At 46.2% G+C, this 25,704-nt stretch overlaps 1 protein-coding gene across 6 annotated transcripts in view; it reads left to right on the top strand.

Annotated features, from left to right (window-relative positions):
• COL6A3 (collagen type VI alpha 3 chain) overlaps positions 1 to 25,428 on the top strand; it is a 96,277-nt gene extending 70,849 nt beyond the window's left edge. For all 6 annotated transcript variants that reach the window (XM_070463562.1, XM_070463560.1, XM_070463563.1 and 3 more), the window contains 13 exons: positions 351 to 413; positions 1,652 to 1,684; positions 1,768 to 1,804; positions 1,906 to 1,917; positions 2,017 to 2,510; positions 4,277 to 4,373; positions 5,139 to 5,837; positions 7,042 to 7,144; positions 10,161 to 10,882; positions 12,575 to 12,838; positions 13,867 to 13,965; positions 23,338 to 23,502; positions 24,619 to 25,428. In XM_070463562.1, coding sequence (XP_070319663.1) covers positions 351 to 413; positions 1,652 to 1,684; positions 1,768 to 1,804; positions 1,906 to 1,917; positions 2,017 to 2,510; positions 4,277 to 4,373; positions 5,139 to 5,837; positions 7,042 to 7,144; positions 10,161 to 10,882; positions 12,575 to 12,838; positions 13,867 to 13,965; positions 23,338 to 23,502; positions 24,619 to 24,662 — 2,832 coding nt within the window. In that variant the 3' untranslated portion in view covers positions 24,663 to 25,428. The remainder of the gene's footprint in view (positions 1 to 350; positions 414 to 1,651; positions 1,685 to 1,767; positions 1,805 to 1,905; positions 1,918 to 2,016; positions 2,511 to 4,276; positions 4,374 to 5,138; positions 5,838 to 7,041; positions 7,145 to 10,160; positions 10,883 to 12,574; positions 12,839 to 13,866; positions 13,966 to 23,337; positions 23,503 to 24,618) is intronic.
• Positions 25,429 to 25,704: the final 276 nt, after the last annotated feature.

The raw sequence follows: 25,704 nt of genomic DNA, 5'->3' as shown, positions 1-25,704 counted from the left end.
AGATCATTTACTACTCATGATGGCATTTGAAAACATTGGATTGGTTCTCTACATCAAAGAGTGAGCTAATGATTTGTCAGTTACTATTTTCTTACACGTCCATAGTGGTCTTATTAAAGGTTCTCAGGCCCACATCTTCTCTCCTTGACCTGCCAGAGAACAGAGTTTGGGGAGATGCACTCTGTCTTGTTAGGGCCACTTGTCCCTACACTGAAGGTCTCTTAAAATGAGAGATTCCCCTTGGAGATGGGGGACGTTGGACAAGATCACATCTACCATTCCATCCAACTGTAGGAACTGAGAATTCTCCATTTTCTGTCACAACAGAGTCATGTTTATTCTGCTTCTAGGGAAACTCAGGACCTCCAGGGATAGCTGGACAGAAGGGAGACCCCGGTTACCCAGGACCATCTGTAAGTACCTATCCATTTCCAGTCAAGCTGCCTGAGGGCTGGGAGCCTTACACATGGTCCTTGAAGACTTTCCACTATCTCCTTTCCTTACGAAAGAGTTGTCTGCATTTTTGTTGTTTATTTGCTTTTTAATCAGTTCCCTTTTGATATCACAATGAAGAAAAGACATTTTGAATTTTAGAGTACAAAAACAATGGTAAAGCAAGTTTCACACGAAATTCTGTAATCCAGGGTGCATTGTAAGTTGCCTTTAAGATTTCCTAGTGTAGGTTTTGAGGTTTGTGTAGAGGGCAAAGAAAAGTAAACACATCTGAATACTCCTTGATTGCATCTTGAGGAGGGAGTTTAGTATAGATCTCGGTTTGGGGGAGACTCCCTTTGGGCTATAAAATCCCCCGGGGATTCATAGTTGAAACCCTACCAGTGACCTGCCACCTGGAACCATGAGGGCAGCCTTCTCCAGCACTTAGACATCCTTCGTTACAAATGTCTTTGTTTCCTTGCTTGAATTTCTCCTGGTACTGTCTCCTGACATTGAAATTGATGAGGTTCAAGGAAGAGTGGGGAAGATAACACAGGAAGGAAGATAATCCCTGGAATGACATGTTAAAGGATTGGGCTGGTTGAACCCAGGAGAAGGAGTCAGAGTCAGGGGTTTAATGGAGGAGGGCCTTTAATGGGCCAGGGTTAGTCCAGTGACAGTGGGAGGCGAGCAGGTGCAGCTGGATGGAAAGATGCTGGCTAGCCCGCGAGAGGATGGCCTGACCCTCGGCAGCCACACACTGGGATGAGATGTCGAGGGCAGCCGTGGGTGTGTCCTGGGAGTGGAATCCAGCCAGCATGCTCAGACCTGGAGCCTCGAGGTAGCTCTGCTGACTCCCGGGTATCCCTCCTGCGACAGGACGTGGGAAGCCTAGGGGCAGAGTTGGGGGGAAGGCAGATCTTTTCTCCTGGGAGAAGGGGCGTTTAGACCCAAGCTCAAATGTGTGGTTTACCCTGATTTGTGGTGAGCATCCTGGTTTCCAGGGTGCGGGCTGTTAACCTCAACCGGAGATCCTTCTGCCTCTCTTTTGTTCTTGGAGCAGTTAAGTCAAAGTTAGAGGGAGAGCCTGTGGACGATCGAGACCAGCCAGGGACCTCGCGTCCTCTGTCGTGCGTCCACGGGCCCGGGCTCTTCCCTGCGGACGCTCCGCACCTGCACATGTGCGGGGTCTCAGCTGCCCGTCCTTGTTTTGCAGGGTTATAAAGGCAGCAGAGGCGACTCGATGGACGTAAGTTGCGTGCGCGCTGCCCGAGCCCTTGCCCTGTGAGCCTCCTGCCGCCCTCTTACGTCTTCTGTCCTTCCCTTTCTCAGCAATGTGCACTGGTCCAGAGCATCAAAGATAAATGCCGTAAGTACGCTCTTTTCTGCCATCTGCACCGCACTTTTACTCTTGCGTGTGGAGTCTGCACCTGGTGGATGTGGCTTTCACGCTCCTCTGTTCTTTTCCAGCTTGCTGTTACGGTAAGTTATCTTGATGACTGGACTTCCTTCTGAGGGAAGCAGAAGACCCCGTTTCCGGTAAGTAGTGTGTCTGTGAACCCCCCACCCCACTTTCCACAGGGCCCCTGGAGTGCCCTGTCTTCCCGACGGAGCTGGCCTTCGCCTTGGACACCTCCGAGGGGGTCACCCAGGACATATTCAGCAGGATGAGGGAGGTGGTCCTCAAGATTCTGGACGACCTGACCATCGCCGAGAGCAACTGCCCACGGGGGGCCCGCGTGGCCGTGGTCACCTACAACAACGAGGTGACCACGGAGATCCGCTTTGCCGACTCCAGGAAGAAGTCCGTCCTCCTGGACAAGATCAAGAACCTGCAGGTGTCGCTGACCTCCAAGCAGCAGAGCCTGGAAACCGCCATGTCCTTCGTGGCCAGAAACACGTTTAAGCGGGTGCGGAGCGGGTTCCTGATGAGGAAGGTGGCGGTGTTCTTCAGTAATAAGCCCACGAGGGCGTCCCCGCAGCTCCGGGAGGCTGTGCTCAAGCTCTCAGATGCCGGGATCACACCCTTGTTCCTCACGAGTCAGGAGGACCGGCAGCTGATCAACGCCCTGCAGGTCTGTGTTCCAGGCATCTTGGGCTCTGAGAAGGCACACGGGCACATCCGTGCCCAAATCCGAGACTGTTTTGTACCCTATAGCTTCTCAAAGCATCTAGATGAGGCTGGTATCCAAGCTGGGATTTCTAGAACAGCCTGATGTCTCTGGCGCTAGCGGGACATCCAAGTGCCTGTGACTTATTCCCACTGGGTCCCTCCTTGAATCTTGGAAGAGGCGCTCCCAGGCTGACCCTGGGAGCCCTCCCTCCCCTAGGGACATCAACTAGCCAGCCCCCCATCTAACAATTAAACAAGTCATTTAAACAAAGAACAAGGAAGCTTTAGCTTCCACCTGAGAAGCAGCTAAGTACGCCCTTGTCATTTGCTTGAATAACTTGTATAATTATTATAATGATGTACACATATAAAATAATTGATTAATCAATCAATCAGCCTTTGCTCAGTGCCGATTCTGGTTGTGCTGTCCAGGATGGGTGGGTGATGGTCAAGAAGGGAAACAGTGGACCAGAATATTGGCTCTGGTTTTAGTTAAGTCACCTTCTGGCTTCAAGTCACTGAGAGTGACATGGCCCTCGCTCGGACTTCTCTGTGGCTCAGGTTTCTCAGCTGCGGCAGATGCAGAGGGGCGAGCTGGTCTCTGAAAACTTCCCTTCCAAACCAAGTATGCTATGACTTTATCACGGCCACGTCGCCAGGGAGAGTTGGGTCCCTGGTGCCACCCCTCAGGGTTTGTTCTGCCAGACTTCAGGCCAGGTTGAGCACCAAGTATTGGGATTGGGTCTCTGCCTTGGGTTTACCAGCTGTGTGTTCCTATTAGGGTCTCGTGTCTGTCCATCTCCCCTTATGAGGGCCAGGTGATCCAGAACCACGCATGTTCCTTTTTATCTGTTTATTTACTGGCCTCGCTGGGTCTTTGCTGCTGCGCACGGGCTCTCTCTAGTTGCAGTGCTTGGGCTTCTCGTTGCAGTGGCTTCTTTTGTTCCAGATCATGGGCTCTAGCACAGGCTCAGTACTTGTGGCACACAGGCTTAGTTGCCCTGAGGCATGTGGGGTCTTCCTGGACCAGGGATTGAACCTGTGTCCCCCTGCATTGGCAGGCAGATTCTTAACCACTGGACCACCAGGGAAGTTCCACCATGCATGTTTCTCAAAAGCATAGTTTCAGGCAGCTCAGAAAGTCAATTATTCATTCATTCAATTATTCATAAAATAAATCATTATTGATGGCGTGTCAGAGGCTGTGATGGGAAGGACTTTTTGAATCTTCTGGAAGTGATTGCTTGTTTTGTCGTTAAATCCCTTTCTGGACCTGGGCACATGAAAGAGGGATGGAGCCAACACTGGCCAGCTGCTGTTATTGTTGCTAGAAATAACGATTAACATTGAGGTCCCTGCTGTTTGCTAGAGGCTATACCAGGCACTTTAGCTTCATTATCTAATTTAATCCTCCAAATAACTTCATGGGAATCTACCATTAATCCCAGATTGCAGCAAAGGAAACTGAATTCTAGAGAAGTTAAGTAACTTTTCTTCAGGTCTAGCAGAGAGTGCAGGAGAGAGGTTTGAACTCCAGCTCATCTCATTGGAAGAAAACCTATGCTTTTCTGTTATAATCAGTGCCTTCCTTCCTAACCCCACTTCCTAGGAAAGAGAAGCTATGGGCGGGTTATTTAATTGATGTGACTCTAATGTTTTCTTCAGCTGTATTCTCAAATGGCAACATCTAGTATATTCCTCCTGTACATTTATTTTTGTTTAAAACAGATCAATAACACAGCAGTGGGCCATGCCCTTGTCCTTCCTGCTGGCGGAGACCTCACGGACTTCTTGAAGAATGTCCTGACGTGTCACGTCTGCTTGGGTAAGGTGCTTCTCCAAGAGGAAAGCCTGTCCAGCTGCAATTGCGAAAGACACCGTCCACAGGGGACACTGAGTGAATAATCACCATCTGTACAAAAAGCCTGAGTTAAACCAGGATTCAGATGGCCCTGTATTTACCAGTGTAAATGCTGCGTATGTGGTTTCCATGCATGAAGCTGACTCCCCCCAGACAGAGCCTCTCTCTGTTAAGAGAGCGTTGGGTTCCATAGGCAATAAAGGAGCAAGTGGGCCCTGCTTATATTTTGACCTTGGAGTCCAGAATTTAATAATCTGGCTTTGTGACTTTCTGGAAAACACTCTTCAGGGAGTGGCAAAGAAGTAAGGTATTTTTCTTTCCTTCCCCCCTTTTTTCACTCTTTCGTTATGCCAAAAGTGTTAGTTGCTCAGTCGTGTCTGACTCTTTGTGACCCCGTAGACTATAGCCTGCCAAGCTCCTCTGTCCATGGGATTCTCCAGGCAAGAATACTGGAGTGGGTTGCTATGCCCTCCTCCAGGGGATCTTCCTGACCTGGGGAATGGAACCCAAAGCCATATTGAAAAGGATTTTAGCTTACTGATTGGTTTCCCCTGGTAAGTGTTAGGTGATGAGAAACTGAAATCTGGCCACACTAATGTCAGCAAGATATACATAGGTTTCTACATTATGTGACAATTTTAATGACCCCCCCCAGACCCCCTGCAGACTGACAGGCAGTTTCTCACTCTGAGAGTGACAGAATAAACAGGCTGCCATGCTTCTTTGTAGACATCTGCAACATCGACCCATCCTGTGGATTCGGCAGCTGGAGGCCTTCCTTCAGGGACCGGAGGGCAGCAGGCAGCGACGTGGACATCGACATGGCTTTCATCTTAGACAGCTCCGAGTCCACCACCCCATTCCAGTTCAACGAGATGAGGAAGTACATCGAGTACCTGGTCCGACAGCTGGACGTGAGCCCGGACCCCAAGGCCTCCCAGCACTTCGCCCGCGTGGCGGTGGTACAACATGCGCCCTACGAGGCAGTGGACAACGCCAGCGTGCCGCCTGTGAAGGTGGAGTTCTCCCTGACCGACTATGGCTCCAAGGAGAAGCTGCTGGCCTTCCTCGGCAGCAGGATCACCCAGCTGCAGGGGACCAGGGCCTTGGGCCGCGCCATCGACTACACTATCGAGAACATCTTCGAAAGCGCGCCCAACCCCCGGGACCTGAAGATCGTGGTGCTGATGCTGACGGGCGAGGTGCAGAAGCAGCAGCTGGAGGAGGCCCAGAGAGCCATCCTGCAGGCCAAATGCAAAGGATACTTCTTCGTGATCCTGGGCATCGGCAGGAAGGTGAACGTCAAGGAGCTGTACAGCTCTGCCAGCGAGCCCAACGACGTCTTCTTCAAGCTGGTGGACAAGTCGACTGAGCTCAACGAGGAGCCGCTGATGCGCTTCGGGAGGCTGCTGCCATCCTTCGTCAGCAGTGAGTCCTGTGTGCCCTCGGCTCTGGGGACGGGCCCGTGGGTTTGGGAATGATAGCTAGTGTGCCCCCGTCGATCCGTCCATTCACTCAACCAGTGTCTGTTGGCATCTCCCACATCCCAGACACACTGGTAGGAGCCATGGAATCCTGCCTTTTTTCACTTGTTTTTTCAACCAGACTTGACCAGGCTTCTCCCAGCCATAGACTCTGCTCCAGGGGCTTAATGGCCGAGGCGGGCACAGGGGTCAAGTGCACATTTATTAAGCATGACAGTAAGTATGCTGGTATGTCACATTGAAGTGTGTCCCGAGGGAGACCAGGGAAGCTTCTAGAAGGAGCAGAATTGATCTGATCTTACCCCCACCACACACTTGGCTGCTTCCAAGCCTTTGCTCTTGTGGCTCTCCCTCCTTGAAATGCTTTCCACCCTGCTTCAGCAGCGAATCCATGTTCATCTTCAAAAATTCCCTCCATGTGCCCCTCCTCACTGGGATGCTCCCCACTCCCAAGGCTTGAGCATCATTCATCTTGATGCTGTACTTGGCACATCTGTTATATGGCCTCTTGTCATTCATTTCTGGATCTGTGGTCTCTGTAGCCCACACGTCCTGGAGGAGGTGTATCGTTCACCACTGCCTTGTCCAGAGTCAGCACAGGAAAGTCTTACAAACAAGGGAGCTTTATAAAGTAAACACTGCCCACCCCCTCACCCCCCCACATAAAATTTTAGGGAAAAAAAATGTAAAGCAAAGCTAGGCCAGCAAGTTCATGCAGGGGTCACTATTCCTGTCTTCAGAAGTTTGAAAACAGAAGCTTCGTTAAATAGCACTGAGAAAATGTTGACAGTAATGTCCACATTGTAAATGTTGATTCTAATTTGATGTTCAAGAGCTTGGAGCTTGCTTAGCTCTGCACTTGATTTCTCTTCTATTCTGTCTTCCTGCACATTGAGTAAATGTTACCTTTAACTTAATCACCCAAATATTGCCAAATATAAGATCCTGATTTAAGATGCTTTACGGACTGAGGACCGTTATGCTTCATGTTTCAAATCACTGAATTTAGATCATCTGGAAGAATGAATTAATTCAACAAATATTTATGGACTACCATACATATGATCCATTTAACTCCTTAGCAGAGTAAATTTAATTTGCACGTGGTTCACATTCGCTTTAATGTTTTTTTTTCTGTTTTTCTCTAGGTAAAGATGCTTTCTACCTGTCCCCAGATATTAGGAAACAGTGTGATTGGTTCCAAGCAGACCAACCGGCAAAGAATCTCGTGCAGTTTGGTTACAAACAGATGTAAGTGATTATAATAAGTGTCTCAGAAGCTAGAGTGGTAGAGGGCATGCACAGGTCCTTTAGCCAAAAGATAACTTTATGGGGTGAGGATGCTGAAATCCAGAAAACGTGACTTCCCAAAGGTCATGTGGAGCATTTCAGGAGAAGAATCTGTTGTCTCCTTTATTTTTTGCTGTGTAACAAACTACCTGAAACTTAGTGGCTGACAATAGCAACTATTTAATTTGCAATTCTGTGGGCTGGTGAGTTTTGTTTGGGCTCAGCTGGGCAGTTCTTCTGGCCTCTAAGGGGCTCATTTACGTGCTTGTGATCAGCTGCTGGTTGGCAGACAGACTGATGGTCTAGGGTGGTCTAACATGGGTGACTCATCTCTGCTCTATGTGGCAAGCCTGGGTTTGTGCCTGAGGAGACTGAGCAGGGTTCCAAGAGAGAAGACGGAAGTGGGCAGGCCCCCGAGGTCCAGGCTGGAGCTGGCACACTGTTACCTGGGCTCCGCTCTACGGGCCAAAGCCTGTCCAAAGCCAGCTTTGCCAGATTCAAGAGTAGGGAGCCGGACCTGGACCTGCTGGAGAGACCTGCCACATCACACTGTTAAGAGCATGGGTATAGAGAAAGGTGGGCCATTGGGCCATATGTCCCAACAGTCTAACTGGTGTGTAGTGATTTCCTATAGAAGGGTTAGACATGTGAAGCAAAAAATGGACTCCAATCTTCTTAAAATGATTAATGCTGTACTGGCATAGGTGATGGTGGTGACGAAAGGAGGCGACATGTATGACCTCCTGGAAAGAGCCATCAAGAGGTTGGGAGGTGGGTGAGGCTGCAGTGCTCACAGTGATGCTGGCCGTTTGGCACATGCCCTGTGGGCTTATGTCCAGCACTATCACTGATGCAAATCCAGGAGCAGAGAGGAGGGCAGTGTGGCCGTGTGACAGGGGGGCTGGAAAAGGGGGACATGGTGACAGGAATTGGGGCAAGGCACTGTGCCAGCAATTCATGCTCCCCAAGAGAGGATGGAGTGTCACACTTTGGGGAAAAGGGAGGTTTTGACTGTTGAGTCCAAATGAGATGCAGATTCCAATTAGCCTTGCAAAGTGACTTCCTGGCTTCTCCTGGCTGACCCCCAGGTGACCTCTTCCTACCACCTTTATGTATTTCTCTCTGCACCCCTTAACTGCTTCAGCTCTTGCCTCTGTCCTCAGAGGAAGCACTTTATGTCAGCCTCAGTTCAGTTCAGTTCAGCTCAGTCGTGTCTGACTCTTTGTGACCCCATGGACTGCAGCATGCCAGGCTTCCCTGTCCATCACCAACTCCCAGAGCTTGCTCAAACTCATGTCCATCGAGTCAGTGATGCCATCCAACCATCTCATCCTCTGTCGTCCCCTTCTCCTCCTGCCTTCAGTCTTTCCCAGCATCAGGGTCTTTTCTAATGAGTCAACTCTTTGCATCAGGTGGCCAAAGTATTGGAGTTTCAGCTTCAGCATCAGTCCTTCCAGTGAATATTCAGGACTGATCTTTAGGATGGACTGGTTGGATCTCCTTGCAGTCCAAGGGGCTCTCAAGAGTCTTCTCCAACACCACAGTTCAAAAGCATCAATTTTACGTCGCTCTGTATTCTTTATGGTCCAACACTCACACCCATGGATGACTACAGGAAAAACCATAGCTTTGACTAGACGGACCCTTCTCAGCAAAGTAATGTCTCTGCTTTTTAACACACTGACTAGGTTTGTCCTAGCATTTCTTCCAAGGAGAAAGTGTCTGCAGTGATTTTGGAGCCCACCAAAATAAAGTCTGTCACTGTTTCCATTGTTTCCCCATCTATTTGCCATGAAGTGATGGGCCCAGATGCCACGATCTTGGTTTTATGAATGCTGAGTTTTAAGCCAACTTTTTCCCTCTCCTCTTTCACTTTCATCGAGAGGCTCTTGAGTTCCTCTTCATTTTCTGCCATAAGGGTAAAAGCGCGGTAAGCCTGGTAAGTTGAAAGTCATTGCTAATCCAACAGTGACCCTCCTGTGGTGCTGTATGCTCATCCTGCTCAATCTAGGTCCACAGGTTCTATTTTTCTAGACTTTTAATATGATCTGTCTAATTTCCCTCAAATATTCCATCATGTTGGCTCAACTTTATCTTTAGGAAAACAGAATGAACAAAGCAAACTAGTGTTTGAGGTTTTATGATATCAACTTGAACAAAATATACTGTATATGCCATATAATGTGACACTTCTATAACACAGTAATGATCATCTCAGAGCAGCAAACGAACAGAATTGGATCTGTGATGTCATGTCTGCTGGTTATGTTGTTATTCTTTTTAAAGATTCAGAATAAATTAAGAAATTGTGAGAGAAACAACCACACACACAATTAGCACAAACAAAAATACACAGTGAATACTGGGACTGAACTTATATGTCAACTTTGTAGTTTTCCAGCTCAACACAGCATCTTGTTGCATGGATACCTTCTTATAATGAGAGTAGCTGCTAAATGATCTTAGTTTTTGGTGTGTCTTTTCAGTTGGTCAGTTTTTATAATTAGTTTGTTGTTGTTCAGTTGCTAAGTCATGCCTAACTCTTTCTGACCCTATGGATTATAACATGCCAGGCTTCTCTGTGCTCCACTATCTCCTGGAATTTAGAGTATTATTTACATATTATTTTATTTTAATTATTTATTATTGACAAGTGCTATTATGATGACAATACTTATTTTTGTTTCTTTACTCTCTCCCTGGTTTTAGTTTATAAATTGAAAATAAGACGACAAGTACAGTTATATCACCATTGAGGTTTCACTTTTAATAATTCTGTTCAATGTCTTTTTTGTGGCACAGATCCTAAAAGGACAAATTTAGTATATGTAATGTTATATGTAATATATGTAAACCACTGCATGTGTTTTGCTGAGAGAGCATATTTTACATAGCGCATGGAATTATGTCTTTGTCTGTTTTAAATGGCAGGAGAAAATAGGTACGAGTCAAAATAACATTTAATATATTTTAACAGAAATGTTCCGAATAATGTTACTTCAAGTCCTACATCCAAATTGGTGACCACAACAAAGCCAGTGATCACCACCACCAAACCAGTAACAGTGGTGAACCTGCCAGCCTCAAAGCCAGCTGCCACGAGACCTGTGGCTGAGAGACCCGCAGCTGGGAGATCTGTGGCCACCAAGAATGACAGTGCCAAGCCCGTGGCCACCAAGACTGAGGCCATCAAGATGGAAGCTGCCAAACCTTTGGCCGCTAAGGCGGAAGCTGCAAAACCCATGGCCACCAAGACCGATGGTGCCAGTCCCATGGCCACCAAGACCGAGGCCACCAAGATGGAAGTTGCTAAATCTGTGGCCGCCAAGGCTGAGGCTGCAAAACCCATGGCCACCAAGACCGACAGTGCCAGTCCCATGGCCACCAAGACCGAGGCCACCAAGGTGGAAGCTGCCAAACCTGTGGCCATGGCTGATAGTGCCAAGCCTACGGCCACCAAGACTGAAGCTGCCAAACCTGTGGCTACCAAGACAGAGGCCACCAAACCTGTGGCTGCCAGGCCCGAGGCTGCAAAGACAGCTACAGCCAGACCTGCAGTGGCCGCGAAGCCTGCAGCAGCCAAACCTGCCCCTGCCAGACCCCCCACTGCTGCCAGATCCATGGCCACGAGGTCTGAGGCCCCCAGGCCCCAAGCGGCCAAACTGGCTGCCAGCAGGCCTGCCACAACTAAGCCCGTGGGTAAGAAAGCCGCCAGCTTGTGCTGTTCTCATTTATTGTGTCCAGGGTTGGTCCCCAGAGCCTGTTACAAAGCAAAGCAGACACAGTCCTTGATCTGGGATCTGACATCTAGATGAAGTATCTTGAAAGGTGCTGATCTGAGCATGGAATTACCAGAACATTGCTTATTTTCTATATTCAAAAGCAATCTTTCTCTCTCTCCCCTGCCCTACACCCAGTGAAGCTGATAAGTTCCATGCAAAGAGCTAATGAAATAAATCTCTCCACCTCTGCTGCCTGTTTTCCCACTCCCCACCCTAACCCCAAGCCTGCATCAGGTGAGCTCGGGAGTGACCCGTTCTCTCCAGGATTTAGCATGTGGGCATCCCCCTCCCCAGCTGGAGATGCAGTTGTCTTAGGCTAAAGGGATAAGTTCTAAGCCCATGTAGAGTTTTAGACCCCACTGAGGGAGTGAAAGAAGGATAAAGCCTGTAGTCAGCTCTTAGGCAGTGAAAAAGATGTTTCTAGGCTTTAGTTCTGGAGCTAGACCTCCCTCCCTTAGAATATGACCCCCAAAGATCTGGCTGGAGCTTTGCAGTTAACAGGCCTTGTCCCCTCTGTGAAGCTCATACCCACAGAAGAGAAGCCCAAGCTTTGTGCTGCGGCCACCTTGGGGCATTTCATTTAGCAAAGAGGAAACTTAGAGCCAGATGATCAGTCTGTCCCCGCAGGCTGGGCTGCGTGCTGGTGCTGCCCCAGGGAAGAGTGCGTTCCAGGCTAGGTTAGATTATCAGGGGCCGGTGGGCTTCATGGGACTCAGACTGTGGTGTTTTATTTTTCCCTCAAAGAAGACACTTAGAAATTCCTTTGGAGTCACAAACTGAGTTGATAAGTGAAGGCAGGATGTATGTGCTCCTGAAAAAGTGGACATTGCATTTTGTGAACAGAGAGATAGCAGGGATTCCTTCAAAGAATTTCAGGTCGTGCATTAAAGTTCCATGATGTATATTTAATAGACTGTAAATTAGGGAGATTATTCTATCTTGAAGATTTCAGATTAAGCACGCTGGACCGTGCATGTTCAAAGTATCTTCTTAATTGATTTTCAACAGAAATAAAAAAAAGGTAGTTTTATACCTGGTGGATGAATGATGAGGGTTTTGATTACTGTGAATTTCACATATGCTGGTAGCTACAACATCAGTATTTCTCGGGAGCTTAAATGAGAAATTATTCCTCTGCCTCCCCTAAGCTTCAGATCAACTGTCTACTGGTACATCTCTTTCAGATTTCATCTCTGGCCTATGTGTTACAGTCATTTAGGGTTTTACTTTTTATCAGTTAATTTTTAAAAGATTTTTAAAATTAAGATCATTTTAAAAAGTGTGTATTTATTTGATTTTGTCTGTGCTGGGTCTTCGTTGATGCCAGGGCTCTTCTCTGGTTGCAGTGAGCAGGGGCTCCCCTTGAGTTACGGTGCACGGTTTCTTATTGTGGTGGCTTCTCTTGTGCAGAGCGTGGGCTCTAGGTGCACAGGGCTTCAGTAGTTGTGACCACCGGTTTAGTTGCCCCTCGGCATGTGGGATCTTCCCGGACCAGGGATTGAACCTGTGTCTCTTGCACTACAGGCGGATTCTTACCCACTGCGCTCCCAGGGAAGGCCCTAGGGTTGTATTGTATCTCATGCTCTCTACTCCCTGCTCTGTTCCGCAGTGAAGGCACCCCGCGAGGTCCACGTGTCCGAGGTCACAGAGAACAGCGCCAGGCTGCACTGGGAGAGGCCCGAGCCCTCCAGCCCTTACTTATACAACCTCACCGTCACCTCGGCCCACGATCAGGCCGTGGTTCTGAAGCAGAACCTCACTGTCACGAACCACGTCGTCGGGGGCCTGCTCCCCGGGCAGACTTACCACGTCACGGTGATCTGCTCCCTGAGGTCTCAGGTCAGAGGCATCTACCAAGGCAGCTTCAGCACGAGTAAGTGCACGGTCGCCTTTAAGGAGAGTCGGTACCCCTCTCTGCATGGGATATCAGAGCCGGGCGGTCAAGGGACAATTCTCATTCATGGACCTTGTCCTGAAAAATAGCAACAAGGTTATCCTGCTTGCACCCACTTGATAAATTAACACAACGGAAACCGACGGTTCCTTGTGAACTATTGCCCTGCTTTTGCAGTCCTGGGCTCCTGGGTGGAGGAAACCTGGTCCACATGGCCGGACTGTACCCCTTCCCAGGGAGGAAGAAAATGTCCGCAGAACCTGGCTGGGTCTCGGCCACCCGCCGGGCCTGAGCGTCAGAAGCACATTTCCATGTCCAGTGAACAGAAGACACCCCGAGTAGCGCTCAGTAGAGAGCACCCAGGGAGCCCTTGGAGTCGCATCGTCCCAGGGGCGGGGGACGTCCGCAGCCCTGCAGACAGGGCACCGGCGCGGCCGCCCCTGGGCCCGCGGCGCCCCGCACTGCCCATGATCCCTGTGCTGCCCCGGGGTTTGCCTGTGCATGCTTTCCCAGTCTGTTCAGTACCCTGCCCCACCCCCAAGTTGTCCTGGACCCCACCCTCACCCCGACTCTCCTCCACCCCTGCTGCTCCTGGGACGTGGCCGGGGAGGCTCCCACTCTTTTCTCCCGGTGTCATTCACATCAAGGAACTTTGCGTGGGGGTGGGAAATTCTCATCTGTTACCATGCACGCAGAAAGATGTGAGTCCAAAGACCATTCAGCCCCAGGGCTCTGTTTCCTAGGACGGAAACAGCAGAGGTTATATGGAAACTGTGAGGGTCTGTTCCGAGATCAGAGGTTTTCTCTGTTTACTTGTTGAGGTGGATCAGGCGTGCAGGTAACAGACAGAAGCCGTGTGTGTAGAGACTTCTTGGGGCTCTTTGTTCCAGTGGCCCACCCTTGCCTAAGACACGATCCAGAAAAGCAAGCCTGCCTCAGTCTCTAAGGGCTCCTCACCCTCTCATTTCCCGGGTTACTTACTAGGGGTGAATCTTTTTGTTTTTCAGAGAAAATTCAGCCTCCACCTCCGCAAACAGAGAGATTAGCTTCTAGTGCAGCCATCAATCTCGTGGTGAGCGCAGACCAGTTGGCTGGGAGTAAAGCAGGTGAGCCGCTGAAAATACTAGGTGCATCGCAGAACTAAGGAAGCATTCTCGGGACTATACGGGCGGGTGCAGTGGTTAAGACTCCATTCTTCCACTGCAGGGGGCTTGAGTTTGATCCCTGGCTGGGAAACTGAGGTCCCATGTGCTGTGTGGCGAGGCCAAACATTTAAAACAAAAGCAGAGCTAAAACCAGAACTGCACGGCCCATTCATACTTAAAAGGAGAAAGTCCAATAAATTATACTATTAAGAAAAAAGAGAATTCTTCCAGTTTAATCTGCAGGGGTTCTAATTCTCAGACCAGGAGTGACTTGTATGGAGAAGGTTCCAAAGTGGCTCTGTGTGGTCCATCCTGGTCTTAACTTCCATATTTCAAGTTCCAAATGCTGACTTACCTTGCCTGTCCTGAGGTTCTTAGATAACGCTTTGGGGACTTTGGGGGACTGTAGCCAGGAACTCATGAGTCCCTTAGTCATTTCCCCGGTGCCTCATCTTGGGACTTGAGTTTATTTGTGGTCTGTGATGCAGCAAGGCATAGGGTTTCATCCACTCAGTGATTTAATTTAATAAGAAACTACTCAGAAGAACACGAGACAGCTCAGTTTGGAATCCATGAAATCTGGGGCTTTGGAAGTGACCCACGGGATCGAGGCTCTGGTCCCAGTTCCCTCAGCACATACCCTGGCTTAATCTAGCCTGCCCTTCTCTTGGGCCTGAGCCGAGAGTGTGCAACATTTTATGTGAAATCCGTGACAAGTTAGATGTGTTTCTGGAAGTGACAGCTGTTTCTTGTTTTTGTTCCCGGGCAGTGGAACTCTGGGTGACCCATAACCTCTCATCCAGGGGAACGTGAGCTGTGATTGTTCATCTGTGGGAAACGGTTATTGAAATGGCCAGTACGCTTCGCGTAAGAGTATTCTGCCAAAGATATTGGTATTAATTCCACAGTCAGAATTCCATGGGATTTAGATATCTTACTGGTTTATAGACCCCAAAGCAAAGGGTTTCCACTAATTATGGGGACAGTTTGTTAGTTTTGAAATTAATATGTTGGCTCCAGAGAATGAGATAGTTAGATAGCATCACTGATTCAATGCACATGAATCTGAGCAAACTCTGGGAGATGGTGAAAGACAGAGAAGCCTGGCATGCTGCAGTCCATGGGGTCGCAAAGAATTGGACAGGATTTAGCCACTGAACAACAACAACCTGTTGGCCCCAGTCAGGAGGAGGAAGGTGTGTTTCTTTACAAAGTTTGTCTCTGTTACGAGTTAGGGTAAAAGAAATCTTGGATGCCAAGCTGCTTTCGTAGATCCTAGGTGTAAAAGCAGCTGTCCTTCTTCAGTCTGTCCTGTATCATCAGAAGCAACGGCATGCTCATTTTTTGAGCTGTCAGTGAGGATTCCCCATTTTACTCTTTCCATTGCAAGTTTTAAAATGATCCTTGTTTCTCCACCTCACCCTTTTTGTAGAGTCTGCATCCTAGCTCACCTGCATTTAAATGAAATTGGGTGGTTTCCTCCTCCACACCTCCATCTCTTTGGGCCTGCTTGGAAATATAGGGCTTGGTTCTTTTAGTTGTTTCCAGAGGAGTCTTGTCTGTTACTAGAATAGTGTTTTATTCCACTGATGGAATTTCCCCCTGTCCATGTATACATGTGTATATCTACATCTGTATTTCCACATTTGTCTATCATCTCTTAATTCAGCCATAACCCATAATGAGCTTTGACATAAAGAGTTATTAGAAAGAAGATAGTGAAGTCAATACAGGAATTATGAAACTATTACATACCTAGATGTTTAATAAGGGTCAACAAACCAACTACTTATAAAGCTGCGAAACGTTTCAAAATAGTTTATATTTATAAACAAGTTTAGGAATTGGTCTGTGATAAAGGTTGTTGTTCAGCTGCTAAGTCATGTCTGACTCTTTGCAACCCCAATGAACAGAAGCACGCCAGGCTCCCCTGTCTCCACTCTCTCCCAGAGTTTGCTCAAACATGTCCATCGAGTCAGTGATGCATCCAGCCATCTCATCCTCTGTTGCCCCCTTCTCCTCCTGCCCTCAATCTTTCCCAGTATCAGATAGCCAGGTGTTTTTCAGGCTCCTCTGGCCTTTCCAAGTTCTTTCCTGATATAAATTTATGGGAATAATTCAGAAATTCATGTTACATTGGGTAATTTAAGTTTCAACTTCTTAAGAGTTGTGTTAAAAAACTATAGAAACTTTCACCGTTATGACTTTTAGCTTAGACTAAAAAAATGGCAGCAAGGATGTGGCACGATGGTTTGAGATGTAGAAGAAAACTGAAGTCTCAATGCCTCTGATTTTTTTTCTTTTTTTTTTGAAGTATATTATTGAAGTATATATATTTGAAGTTATTGAAGTATAGTTGAGTTACAATGTACGATGTTGTGTTAGTTTCTGATGTACAGCAAAGTGACTCTGATATACATATATATTCTTTTTCATATGGGTTATTATATGATACTAAATATAGTTCCCTGTGCTAAACAGAAGGATCTTACTTATCTATTTTATGTATAGCAGTTTGTATCTGCTAATCTCAAACTCCTAATCCATCTCTCCCCCACCGCCTCCTTTCCCCTTTGATACCCATGGGGTTTGTAGGCTTCTTTTCTGTCTGTCTGTAAGTCTGTTTCTGTTTCATAAGTTCATTTGTATCATACTTTAGGTTCCACGTATAAGTGATATCATACGGTGTTTCTATCTCTCTGACTTAATTTGCTTGGTAAGGTCATCTCTAGGTCCATCCACGCGGCTGCAAATGGCATTCCTTCATTCTTTTTTGTGTGTGGCTGAGTTGTATTACATTGTACGCACACACCACATCTTTATCCATTTCTCTGCTGATGGACACTCAGGTTGCTTCCGTGTCCTGGCTATTGTAAATAGTGCTGCAGTGGACATTGAGGTGCATTAAAATTAAAAAATTAAATTTAAATTTAAATTTAAAAAATTAAAGTTTTTTCAACCCCTTGGATTTCTGCTCATAATCAAGGGACCATGGATCAGCTTTGGTCTTTGCTCTGGGGGTTCTCTGCAGCCCGTAGCCCACCCAACATGGTGCTTGAGCTCAGAGAAGCTGAGACCCACTAGGATCTCACCAAAGATAGGGGTCAGGACTGATGACATTCTGACTTCAGAGTCCCTGAGATCTGTGCATACTGTTGCCACTCGTTGGTAACTTCACCCCTTATAGAGTGTGGGGAATGAGAAACTTCTAGCAAATTCGATACTTCATTGAGAGAAAACAATTAGGAATAAATTGCACAGTGAGATTTGGGGATGTATTTGGTCTTCTTATGTGTGGTCCAGAAGGGATAAGAATATATAAACAGTGTTGAGTTAATATAAACACAGTCTTTAAAAAGGCGTCTTGCTGGGCTGTCTTGTTTTTTAAGACTGAGTCACAGATTCAGAAGTAGAAGAGTGTTCTCAATCTACACCTTCAACACTTAGGTCTCCTCTCTTCATGTGGCAGAGAGAAAAGAGATGTTTAAACCGGGGCTTGTGTGTCTTTCAAGGTGACGACTGGTAGTTAGATTTGTATGAATCCAAAACCTTTCTCCTTCCTTCTGACCTGTACAGAACCCTCAGCCCCAGGACCTGAATGCTGTTTCACATGTGTGTGTGTGTGTGTATTCATGTATGTGTGTTTCCCCCCAGTGAATCAAGTCAGTCTGACAGTATAAATTACTTGCTATTCTTAACAAGCTTCTGTATAATTGATCTCTAGCCCACAAGTAACAAAACAGTGCTGTGCCTGGAGAAGTCACTTAGTAAACATTTGCTCATGAACATATGGAGTTACATGCACACACACACACACACACACACACACACACACACACACATGCACCCCGTCTTGAAAGCTGTTCTTGACTTGAATTAATTGGATATTTACTTTAGAATGTATAAATTCAGAATGGGTAAACAGATCAGGAGATGGAAGCTTGCTTTCCTTCCTCCCAATGCCTCCCTTCCCCCTCTCCCATATAATTAAGGCACTTTAGAAATTTCCCCAGAGGGTAAAACATTTTAACAATATTCATGTTTTGGGAGAAAGGAAAAAGAAGTAACAACAAATCATTGTTTATAAGTAACTTTACAAGTACAGTAAGTGTATTCTTCCTCTGTAGTTGTATGTATATCTCACATCTAAATATCAATTGCCACAATATGTATTCTTTCTGCAAACCTGTATTTTCTAGACAATTCAGGCAAATAGCAGTTTTAAAGCTAGCATTTATATGTGAGCATGAATACAGTTTGATTCTTTTTGTCTTTTTGCAGCACCAGTTCACTAGAAACATGATTTGTGCTAGCAGAGATGTGGCCCTTTCTTGTACAGTAAATGCTAGACACTTTTGTGTGTGTGTGTGCCTTTTTTACCTCATGAATAAAAAATTTACTAGGTTTTGAGCCTGTCTTTGGGAACTGAATTTTGTCATAGGTAACCCCTCTTGGTTTGGGGAACATGGTGACCAGTGTTAGAATCTGTGCAGGAATCTGTGGGCCAAAATCCTATGAAATGAACAAATCTCTGATCCATGGCGTCCAGTGAGGGGGAGGAAGGCTGGGCAGTACTAATACCTGAGTTTTCATTGGTGTTTGTTAATGTTCGCCCCTTTGGAAATTCACATTTAATAGATACTTCTTTACCAGAAGTGGGACACAGGCCCAGAACGTGAGGACACCCTAGCGAAGGGATTCTTTGTCCCTCCTGATGAGGCCTGGCCCTGTTTTGCATGGAATGTGAGGTGTGGCATCAGTGTGAGATGGAGTGTGAGTAAGGCATCAGTTTGAGACGAAGGTTGCCTACCTCAGCAGACTGATAGCATCGTTACTAACATTGAGGATTCCAGGCTTTGCAGTACTGTGCGATTCCATTCTATTGCATTTTATTTAAGACGCATTTATTTATTTATTTTTGGCTGCGCTGGGTCTTCATTGCTATGCGTGGGCTTTCTCTAGTTGGGGCACTGGGGGTCTATCTGTCCTTGCGATGTGTGGGCTGCTCATTGCAGTGGCTTCTCTTGTGGAGCCCAGGCTCTAGGTGTGTGGCCTTCAGGAGTTGTCATGCATGGGTTTCATTGCTCCGTGCTATGTGCAGCTTTCACCCACTGGGGGTTGAACCTAGGTCCTCTTGATTGGCAGGCAGATTCTTAACCACTGGACCACCGGGGAAGCCCCATGATTCCATTGTAAATGGTTAATACTTTTTTTTTTCCTCAACAAAATAGAACAAGCCCTGTGAAAAGAAAAAATTCCTGCCTGATTTTTGCTTTTCTCAGCATCTGAAAGAAACACACCCACTCTTCTGGGATGCATTTGCTGCCTGAAAATGGCATTTAGTAGCAATTAAATGAATCTTTCAGTGATTGTCACAGTCTTAAAAAAAGCATAGACCATGCGAGGCATTTTTGGTAGCATGCTTTGTTCCTGCTGGTTTTGAGGACGCTGTCATTTGTTTTAGGTTTCTGTCACCATCTCTCTCCTCCTCCTCTTATTTTTGGCTGAAGAAGTCTTGGAGAGATATTTTATATGCATATGATTAGTAAAGCAAAGACTCTGAAGGTTTTAAACAGCAAAAGAAAAAGACCTTAGAAAATTTGCTTTTTATATCATTATAGAATGAATCCTAAATTATTGACCTACCTATGTATGAAGAGATGTTTCAATGCAGAAGGGAGTCAAATAGCTACCGAAATGTGTAGCATTCATATCAGTTACTCTAGAAATTCGCAGTCTGTAGAAGTGACCATGTTTTGTCTGAGCAGGCATTTCTGGGTCAGTTACACAGCTCGGAAGGAAATAAATTCACCAATGTTTTGCTTACTTTATTGATTCTAAGATGCACAAATTTTCCCATTGTAGTACTTCCAAAATTGAAATGTGACTTGAAGTTGATGACATGTTGTGTCTTATTGGCATCATTTTCTCTTAGTTAGTGGAATATAAAACAATAATACATCCTAAAATTAAGGTATCTTAGATTTGCTGAAATCCAGTATTTGTGTGTTCCACCATGAATATATAGCATTGGCTGCCATAAAATGATGTGATGTGGAAAATATATGACTTTATGTTGATAATAATTTAAAGAAGTAACGTAACCCCACAAGTTGAGGTACATTAAATAGCTACAAACCCTTTGTCTCCTTGGTTGAAGAGACATAGCCATCTTCAAGGCAGTGTGTTTATTGCTTCATGAGAAGGTGGCTAAGTCAGCTGCCAGGTTTGAATCATGAGGTCCCCAAGGGCATTTGGCACTTTTTTATGTGAAGCAGGTGAGCCTTATGAAATGAAGCTCTATTGGTCAAGACCTGAAACTGCATTTAACATACAGCTACAACTACATTTGAAATAAAGTCAACAATGCAGAAAATATTTCCTCGGTAATTCTGAGTCGATGCTCAAAATATAGACGTGGGAAAGTTTTATTCATTCCAGCCGATTGTATCTGCTTCAGAGATTTGGAAGCACTTTACATCATGTCAACAATGTCTGGTCCGAAGGCAATTGAACCTTCTTGTTTTAAAGCCATTAAACTAATAAGGAACATAATTGCACATATTTATATCTGCGCCATAAACACTTTCTACTCCTCTTAGCCCCCACAATTTGGCTTAAGAAAGTACTTAAATACTGATAACTTGCTGGCTTGGAAAATGTCAAAGATGGTGCCTTTAAAAATGCTACCTTTAGACACTGTAGAAATCTCAACTGATAAAAGACAAGATTTTCCAATTTAACATGTTTTCAGTTTCAGATACCTTTTTCTAGTCATAAAACAATAGATACTCATTGTGAAGAATTCGGAACATACAGAAAAATGTTAGGACATAAAACCTCCCATTTTGATGCTTGAGAACTTACTATATAGCTCAGAACCTACCATGGGATTCCACTCAATGCTCTGTGGTGGCCTAAATGGGAAGGAAATTCAAAAAAGAGGAGATATATGTAAATCTATGGCTTTCCTGGTGGCTCAGATGGTTAAAGAATCCACCTGCAATGCGGGAGACCCAGGTTTGATCCCTGGGTTGGGAAGATTCCCTGGAGAAGGGAAAGGCTACCCACTCCAGTATTCTGGCTGGAGAATTCCATGGACTGTATAGTTTATGGGGTCACAAAGAGTCGGACACGACTGAGTGACTTTCACTTTCATACTTTTCAGGGTTTGATCTCTAGGTGGGAAAGATTCCCTAGAGAAGGAAAGGGCTACCCACTCTGGTATACTTGCCCAGAAATCCCATGGACAGAGGACTGTGGCAGGCTACAGTCCATGGGGTTGCGAAAGAGTCAGACACAGCCAATGTGTATACTTCAGCTGATCAACTTTGCTCTATGGTAGAAACTACCACAACATTGCAAAGCAACTATACTCCAATAAAATTTAATTTAAAAAATAGAGAACCCCAGGATTTTGTCTTTGAATACTGCGAGGCCCGTGTTATTTCTCTTAGTTCTTCAAGTATCTGTCCTGATATTCCATTAGTAAACCTTACAGGTCTTGGCAGCGACTCCTGCTGGAATAAAGGATGTAGAATGCAAGAGCTGTGGTTTAGTGCCAGAGAGTGAAGGTGAAGATCAAAGGAAACTGGGAAAGCCAGTGGGTTAGGGAACAGGGCCCTACTTCAGGGCTGCCTGCAGGCTGGGCTCCTCGGGTCTGGGAAGACTTTTGTCTGCTTTAGAAGAGCACAGTGAAGTAGGACCTAAAGAGCTAAACACAGTTAGCCAGGACGGGATGCACTTGGAATAAACAACATGGAACCGACCTGGGCCCCTAGGGTATGCTGTAGGGAAAAAAGAGGAGGGGATGAGGTGACCGTTTGGCCAGCTTCCCACACTGATGGGGACCCAACCTAAACAAGGGATGTGTGTTGGTGGCTGAATGGTCTTGCTTTGCTGAATCCCCTCTTTCCTTAAAACCAGGCCTTCTCCCCCAGTGCTGGCATTATAAAAGGAGGAACATTGGTTTTGTGAGTTATCATCACTTTATCTTGGCCTCCTCAGGTCTTCAAGAAGCTCTGGGTAGCACTGCTGGCCTTCTGGGCCTCTGAAAAGTCTGCAACTGAGAGATGCTGTAATTGTGGGGCCATCTTCCTCTTGCAGGGGTGACAGTCAACCCCCGTCCCCCCCGCCCCAAGTCACCAGGCAGTATCTTAGACCAATTCTGAGCTTCAATCCTGCGCCTGTAAGTCTGGTTCATTATAGCCGACCCAAGGTTTGGTTTTCTACCTGAAGACCCAGGTTTTCCTTTAACTTCTTGGTATCAACAAGCATTTGCAGAAGCTTACCACCCCTGCCACCCCTGCAGCGGGGGAGAAGGCCCCCGGAGATGTCAGCCTGGTGTGTGTGTGGAGCGGGGAACAGTGATTCACCCATGCTAGTTACATAAACAGGTAGTGTTGTCCACTCCAGGGGCTTTGTTTTACGTTTTTCAAATTTTCAGATAGCAGTTGATATTAATATTAATGCGTCTCTCTCCCAGCCCGATCTAGAGTTTGCCAAAAAAACTCTGTAAACAGAAGTTTTACTGTGTGTGAACAGTAGACTTGTCTCTGCAGGCATGGTGGAAAATGTAGCTTTCCCTCTGCAGCTGGGCTGTATCAGAAGCATGCATTTAAAATGCATTCACAACATAAAAGACTCCCTTAACTGGCAAAAGAACGCTTCTCTGTCTTCAAAATAGCTTTACTAGGTGACATTTTCGGTGTCGTGAGTTTTACATCAGTGTTAGCACTTCTTTTGGCTTGTTAACTTTGGCTGGTCACAAAGTTAGTAGCTACACACACACTTGTATGCATATACGCACATACTCATAAAGGATTTTCTTTTCCCACTCTAACTTTTGTTTTTCATCAACTTGGCTTGTACTGAAATGGAGAGTCTTGTTTTTGAACAATGTTCTGACAGAATTTAATTGCTCTTTTGCCAAGGAGTAGAAAACTCCAAGGTTTTAAAATTTTGGTTGCTTCTCTGGGGGTTGAGCATTCAAAGAACTGTAGACCTGACTCAGTGATTGGAAAGGGGAAAACAAGTTCATTTCATCTGAAATCATCCAATAATAGTTGCCAACATTTGAGATTCCAAGTGCAGTCTATGAAGCCCTTTTATTGATAGGATTGTATTTATTGCTCTCAAAGCTGTAGGTAATTATTATGTCCCCCTGACAGTAAGGAGATCGAGGCTCTGAGAAGTAAAGGAATTTTTCCTTCTGGAAACGCTTCTGCTTTCTTTCTCCGGCAGTACTGGGATTAGACCTTTAGCTCCTCGTGCGAGGAGCAGAGTCACTTAACACATCCACATTAATCTTCTTTCCCCATGTTGTTCCTCAAGATATATGTAAGCTGCCAAAGGACGGCGGAACTTGCAGAGAGTTTGTATTAAAGTGGTACTATGATTCTGTAACTGAAAACTGCGCCAGATTCTGGTATGGAGGCTGCGGTGGAAATGAAAACAGATTTAATTCGCAGGATGAATGTGAAAAGGTTTGCCCTCCTGGTAAGTGATTCTGATCTTGTGTTCGTGGTTTTTGTAGATAAAGGATCCAAGCCAAGCATTCATCTTTTAAAGATATTTAATGATAATGATGCTGATAGATTTGAAAAAGAAGGTAAATTGGATTTTCAGATGAGGAAGTTGTACAAATAAAATACATGGTATTCATTTTCGGAGTTATTGTTATTTCTAAAAGCATACTTGTAATTTTGCCAATGAGGAAACATATGGCTAACCACTCCTCACCCTTTAGAAATATTCCTAAGCTGCTGGAACTTCCCTGGCAGTCCAGTGGTTAAGACTCCATGCTTCCACTGCAGAGGGGTGTGGGTTCAACCCCTGGTTGGGGAACTAAGATCCCACATGCCACCCTGGTGGCTAAAAAAAAAAGAAACAGTACTAGGTTTCTGTTATTCATAAATATTGTAACAGAAATGATTATTGGGAAAATAATGTAATGAAAAATTAATAATAACCTCTATATAGTCTGTGTGCTAAGTTGCTTCAGTCGTGTCTGACTCTGTGTGACACTATGGACTGCAGCCTGCCAGGCTCCTCTGTCCATGGGATTCTCCAGGCAAGAATACTGGAGTGGGTTGCCATGCCCTCCTCCAGGGGATCTTCCCGACCCAGGGATCGAACCCACGTCTCTTATGTCTCCTGCACTGGCAGGCGGGTTCTTTACCACTAGTGCCACCTGGGAAGCCTCTGTATAGTCTATTCATCTTTAAATAGTCTTGCTTCCTCTAAATAATAAAGTTGACAGCAAGGCCATCAGATAGCTCTATCGTGTCAGGCAACATGATTGATAATAAAGTCACAACAGCTACGCAGAGAGTCTGGGGCCAGTGCCGAACGGGAGTGTTGGATTTGGTTAACGGCCAGGCCGGTGATGCCAGAAGATAGAATGGGCTCAGGGGACACAGAGAACCCCAAAGTCCAGGCAGGGAAGCTCCAGGGGAGCCGCTGAAGAGTGAGACTGATGGTGAAAGCCAGAGGCCATGAGGCCATGAGCCATTTTCACGAGAAACGTGGTGTTCTTTCGGGTCAATGATGTGACTTCCCCCCTCTTCTGCCCTTCCATCCTCACCCCCTCCTCACTCCTCCATCCCTGCCCAGTGCCCATCAAGCAGCCCGGAGTTATCGCCGCGATGGGGACCTAGGCGTGGCCGGCCAGCGACACATACCTCTTGAAGAAGAAGGAGTCAGCCATCGCCGGTCGTCTTTGTAGGAGCTCTGGGTGTAGATTCCCTCGCACTGTACCGTTTCATGCTTTGATTTACACCCGGACTTGGGAGGAAGCCTCTGCCGCGTAACCTATCAATATGGTGCTACATGTGTCTGTGGACCTGACCCTCTTCGTCTCCGGGCAATTCCATCGCACACGCTGAACGTGTGTAACTGATACCCACTGCTGGCGTTTATGTGAACGTTCCTATAGACTCAACCTCCCTCTGGAGTTTCATGTTATGCCTCTTTCAGGCAAGTGTAAGATCTAGAAAATAACTCCCCGAATTCACAGCTACCCTGTATACTTCCGCTTGGTTTGTTTCCTCGCCTCTTTACTAAGCATGACTTTAGATGGAAAGCCTGTGTATGGAGAAGAAGCAAGAATCCAACTTTCTCATCGCCACCCCCCCCGCCCCAGTCTCCTGAAATAGATTTTGAGCTGATTTTCTTTTTCTAAAGCTTCTAACAAACTAGTTAGAAGGAAGCAAAATCCCTTGATCTTGGTGCACTGTTGTGGGACCAATGCCTTAATTAAAGAATGAAAAGAAAGTCATGATAGAGAAGATTTGTTGGCATTCCTCTAAAGTTGTGTGTGTGTTAATTTTTTTTTTTTTGTGCGGGGGGGGGTTTAATTTTAATTTTAAAATTTTTAGGAAATTTATACAAAGAAACTTTTTAATAAAGTATATTGAAAGTGTGGGTTTGGCGTTCCTGGTTGTGTTGATTCTATAGCATCTGTCGTCAGAATCACCCGTAGGCCGGGGGAATTGGGCCCTATTCAGGTGTGTAGTCTTGCATGCCACCCTGTGGTGTCCCGTGAAGGGGCAAGGATGCTCTATCAGACAGTGTGTGGGAGACCCCGGTGGGTCCAGCCCACTCGCCCTCCAGCGCTCCATGACCGGGTGGATCACGGTCTTTGCTTAGGGTCCCTGGAGTCTCCCTGGTCTTAAGAACCAGACTGGCCTTCACACTCCC

Source organism: Odocoileus virginianus, unplaced genomic scaffold (assembly GCF_023699985.2).
Source record: "Odocoileus virginianus isolate 20LAN1187 ecotype Illinois unplaced genomic scaffold, Ovbor_1.2 Unplaced_Contig_4, whole genome shotgun sequence".
Lineage (NCBI taxonomy): Eukaryota > Metazoa > Chordata > Mammalia > Artiodactyla > Cervidae > Odocoileus > Odocoileus virginianus.
Note: the sequence above shows the minus strand (reverse complement) of the source record. Positions and strands in the feature narration are given on the sequence as shown.